The following is a 4,912-nucleotide window of genomic DNA, read 5'->3' as shown; positions in this document are numbered from 1 at the left end:
CAAGGTTTAAGTAGACTTTATTGTCACAAGGAGGGCCCTACCCAGAAGGGCCTCAAATCGATATACGTGGTCCCAGGATGTCACCATGGAGAAATGGAAAGGTCATGATTGAGGAAGAGGTCACTGTAATTGAAGGACATGATCCGGCCAGGAATGCAGCAGACATGATCAGGAGAGGCCGGGGTGGTCAGGTCACAGGGTGAGGGACAGGACAGCCCCCGTCACTCCCGCTTCTTGTAGCTCTCCAGATGCGACAGCACCCAACCCGATGGCAGGAGGCAACACAGGAAGCAGGCGGTGAGCCCAACAGCGACATCCTACAGAGCACAAGAAAGAAGGAACCCGCAGAATAAGGACTCCCCCAGGCTTCCCGTAGTCTGAGCAGTCTTCCCAGGCAGCAGAAAGCCCCTTTTAGGGGCGCCTGGGTGGCTCAGTTGTTAAGCATCTGCCTTCGGCTCAGGTCATGATCCCAGCATCGTGGGACCAAGCCCCAAAGCGGGCTCCCTCTCCGACTCCCCCATACTTGTGTTCCCTCACTCGTTATTTCTGTCATAAATAAATAAAATCTTTAAATAAATAAATAAATAAAGCCCCTTTCAGGGAGTCAGGATTCCGGCTCCAGAGGAGGGACACAGCAGATCCAAGGCCTACTCTAGGCCTTGAGGTAAAGGGTCCGATATGGGGGTGGGGAGCAGCCTGGGTTAGGATCCACAGAACAATCAATCCACCATGAGATGATAAAGTGAAGGGACAGAAACAAGGATTTAAAGCTGTTTGGTTGGGGCGCCTGGGTGGCTCAGTGGGTTAAGCCGCTGCCTTTGGCTCAGGTCATGATCTCAGGGTCCTGGGATCGAGTCCCGCATCGGGCTCTCTGCTCAGCAGGGAGCCTGCTTCCCTCTCTCTCTCTCTACCTGCCTCTCCATCTACTTGTGATCTCTCTCTGTCAAATAAATAAATAAAATCTTTTTAAAATAAATAAATAAATAAACCTGTTTGGTTTATTGGGATCCAGGAACCTTGCACAGGCTGATAAGGTAAAATGTACTTCCCCTTCTTTGCCTTAAAATAACCCCATCTCTTCTGGGTGCTTGGCTACCTCAGTCAGTGAAGCATGAAGTTCTTGATTTCAGGGTTAGAAGTTCAAGCCCCACACCAGGTGTAGAGATTACTTAAAAATAAAAAATAAAATCTTAAACAAAAAACCCCAAAAGAACCCCTCTCCTCCAATCTCCTTTCCAGGACTGCTATTCAACCTTTGAAGCTGGGGACAAAAGACTTTTCACAGCCACCTCCATATTCCCCACAGCAGTTAAGATCACAGCACAAGTTGGTGGTTAGACCTGAGTTCAAATTACTACTTTTGCTACTGGAGGTTTGACTTCTGACAACTGAAGACAGTGCTCCTAGATTTCCGATCCCTCAACCAGGAACTAGAAAGGATGGCCCTTTGTTCTCAGGGTCCCAGGGACGGGCGCAGCAGTCTTGCTAGTGCCCAGCACGCCCCAGGCGCTCAGCAGACGCCAGATGCAATTAGGGTCACTACTATTTCTTCAACCACAGAGCTCTTCGGCCTCTGATCCTCACAGGGGCCCGCCGCCTTGGATTCTCAAGACTGGCATTCAAGGTCGAGTTCCGCCGCGGAGGCAAATGCATAAAAGTGCCAAACAGGTGAAAGTCATTTAGGGTTAAACTCTCCCACATTTCTGGAAATTACCAAGACCCACCTTCCCTAATAATGAACAGCAGCAGCAACCATCATCGTCGCTGACAGTCATCAGGCACCCCCAGTAAATGATAAGGCTTAGAGAGAGGGCTAAGGGCTCGAGACTGCGCAGCGCGTAAGCGACAGGAATGTGACTGGCAGGATCTGACCCGAGATCCTGGGGTTGACTGATCCCCGACTGTTGCCGGGCACTGTCCCTCTCGTTCACGCCCTCCAGACACGCCCGCGCCAGCACTGCCGCCCCCCGCTAGGCTGCGGTACCAGACCCGCCAGCCCCGAACTCGCCGCAGGACCCCAGTCTGGCCCGCTCCGTCTCCCGTGCCCTTCCCGCCCCACTCCTCACCATGGTCCCGAGCTCCTCCCGCGGCGGCTTGGAATGCATCTGGGCACGCTGCACCGGGAGCCTCCGGGTGAGACCCGTCAGGCCCCTCAGCAGCTGCACCGCGGGCAAAGACATAGCTGCACGGAACGACTACGGACAGCAGCCCGCAGTAGCCCAAGGTCGGGAAGTCAAAATGGCCGTGCGGGACGGAAATTCCGGCTGCGGGGAGGCCGGAAAAGAGCGGCCCGGAAGTCTCCCGGAAATGACGCGGGGACACACCTCCCGCCCCGCCCCCGTCATTTTTTGGCGCGTTCCTCGAAAGAGCCAATCGACGCCATCCCACCACCGATGGGCGGGGCACGGAGGGGCGTTTCTTTCAGTCATGTTCCCCCCTCCAATGTCAGTTGAGTGACACCAGAACCACCCAATCACATACCCAGAAATGAGGCGGCATTCCTGACTCCTCCCTCCATTCATACTCTTAAATCCCTCTATTCAGAAATTCTCCTCCGCCAGGCCTCCGTTATTTCTGGCTGGACCCCCGACACCAACCTTGTAACTGAATTCTGTTACCCTTTCCGATTCCAGTCTCCATGCAGTGGCAACCGGTCTCTCATCCCCTTCCTTTTTTCCTTCCTGGCTCCCTCCCTTCTCATCTTTTTAAAATATATATATTTTAAGATTTTATTTATTTGACAGAGAGAGATCACAAGTAGGCAGAGAGGCAAGCAGAGAGAGAGGAGGAAGCAGGCTCCCCGCTGAGCAGAGAGCCCAATGCGCTGGGTTGGATCCCAGGAACCTGGGATCAGGACCTGAGACAAAGGCAGGGAGTTTAACCACTGAGCCACCCAGGCGCCCCAGTTTTTTTTTTTTGTTCTTTTTTTTTTTTACAGAGAGAGAGAGAGAGATCACAAGTAGGCAGGAGGGGTGGGGGGAAGCAGGCTCCCCGCTGAACAGAGAGCCCAACATGGGTCTCGATCCTAGGACCCTGAGACCATGAAGGCAGAGGCACCCCCCTTCTTTTTTAAACATAAATCTAACCAAGTCATACACTTACTTAAAAAACCTTCAGTAGCTCCCCACTGCTAGACAAAATCCCAATTTCTGGATATCAATGTCCAGCCTCATTTCTACTTACTCGACACCTTCCTCCTTGCTCTCTGATCCTCTCCACCCCCAAGCCTTTGCTTCTTTGTATCTTAAGTTCTACTTAGAACACTTTTCACTTAGCTAGCCTTCCTCTTTCAAGTCAACTCCTACTTCCATGACTCTACTTACTGATAGTTTATCATATGTTTTAGATTTTAGATTTCATTTATTTGACAGAGAGAGACCCTGCAAGAGAGGGAACACAAGCAGGGGGTGGGAGAGGGAGAAGCAGACTCCCCACAGAGTGGGAAGCCAGGTGTGGGACCCCGTCCCAGAACCCTGGGATCCCAACCCGAACTGAAGGCAGACGCTTAGCCACTGGGCCACCGAGGCGCCTCTATTTGCCATACATTTACTAGTCCCTACGTCTGCCAGGAACTGTTGCAGACAAGGTGGACAAGGACTCCTTTATCACAGAACTGACATTCCAGCGGGGAGAGACGGACAATAAACAAGCACTTAATGAGAAGCTATCCAAAGTTCTCTGATGTGTTAGGAAGTGGCAGGGAGGGTGGCACTGCATCAGGAAGCCTGTGCCACCTTTGTGCCCAGCAGCCCCTATTAAGCACTACCCACAGAGTCAGTCTCTGTCCTTAGATTGGGGGCCACAAAAGCAGAACATGTGTCTGGTTTGCCACTGTTCCCAAAGAGGCTGGCACACATCACGAGGGAATTGCTATTATTTCAAATTTAATTTTTGATTTTTTTTTTTAACAAATGCGGAAATAAGCTTAGAGACCTGGGTGATCTGATCTGCTCAAGATAACACAGCTACAGGCTGCCTCGCCAGGATTCCAGGGCAGGTCTATCTGCTCCAAAACCCATGCTTTTAATGGTCACATAAGCTACTGCAGAGGGAGTTTCCAGAAGTTCCAGTTTGGACATCATGGGCAATGGCATCAGAGACTCTGGCAGGGGGTGGAGATGGGGTAGGGTGAGATGGCAAGATGAGGCAGGGAAACTGAGGGCTCCATTTTATTTTTATTTATTTATTTATTTTTATTTGACAGAGAGAGAGAGAGATCACAAGTAGGCAGAGAGAGAGGAGGGGAAGCCGGCTCCCTGCTGAGCAGAGCTGGATTCCAGGACCCAGAGATAATGACCTGAGCTGAAGGCAGAGGTTCAACCCACTGAGCCACCCAGGTGCCCCTTATTTTATTTTTAATTAATTACCTCTATTTTTTACAAGGGACTTTATTTTATTTATTTAAGAGGAGAGTGACAGATGGGGGCACCTGGGTGGCTCAGTGGGTTAAAGCCTCTGCCTTCAGCTCAGGTCATGATCTCACGGTCCTGGGATGGAGCCCCTCATCAGGCTCTCTGCTCAATAGGGAACCTGCTTCCCTTCCTCTCTCTGTGCCTGCCTCTCTGCCTGCTTGAGGTCTCTGTCTGTCAAACAAATAAAATCTTTAACAAAAAAAAAAAAAAAAAAAAGAGGAGAGCAACAGAGAGAACATGAGCATGTGCAAAGGGCAAGGCAAGGGAGAAGCAAACTGTCTGCTGAGCAGGGAGCCCCACTCGGGGCTCTATCCCAGGATCCTGAAACCAGGACCTGAGCCAAAGGCAGACACTCAACTAACTGAGCCACCCAGGTGCCCCAAGCGACTTCATTTTAGAACAGCTGTGTCTTGGGTACTGGGCTGGGTTGGTCTGTAGAGCATGCAACTCTTGCTTTCAGGTATGTGAGTTCATGCCCCACATTGGGTGCAGAGTTTACT

The 4,912-nt window shown here is 51.2% G+C and overlaps 1 protein-coding gene across 1 annotated transcript; it reads right to left on the bottom strand.

Moving 5' to 3' along the window:
* LOC123387318 (cytochrome c oxidase subunit 8A, mitochondrial) lies at positions 1–2,274 on the bottom strand. Its single transcript, XM_045064097.1, has 2 exons — positions 2,067–2,274; positions 1–317 (listed from the first exon to the last, which is right to left on the bottom strand). The coding sequence occupies exons 1-2, from the start codon at positions 2,178–2,180 to the stop codon at positions 222–224; spliced, it is 210 nt and encodes a 69-aa protein (XP_044920032.1). The 5' UTR covers positions 2,181–2,274; the 3' UTR covers positions 1–221.
* Positions 2,275–4,912: the final 2,638 nt, after the last annotated feature.

The sequence above is a fragment of the Mustela putorius genome, unplaced genomic scaffold (assembly GCF_011764305.1).
Source record: "Mustela putorius furo isolate JIRA1106 unplaced genomic scaffold, ASM1176430v1.1 tig00000127_pilon_pilon_pilon, whole genome shotgun sequence".
NCBI classification, from domain to species: domain Eukaryota; kingdom Metazoa; phylum Chordata; class Mammalia; order Carnivora; family Mustelidae; genus Mustela; species Mustela putorius.
The sequence above is the reverse complement of the archived record's forward strand: the minus strand, read 5'-3'. Positions and strand labels throughout refer to the sequence as shown.

What these genes read in the sequence shown, in the direction of transcription:
- LOC123387318 (XM_045064097.1), bottom strand. Translation starts at nt 2,180, where the DNA reads ATGTCTTTGCCCGCGGTGCAGCTGCTGAGGGGCCTGACGGGTCTCACC. An exon ending in GGGAGGAGCTCGGGACCATG is followed by an intron (nt 318 to 2,066) that starts GTGAGGAGTGGG and finishes TGTGCTCTGTAG; the next exon opens with GATGTCGCTGTTGGGCTCAC.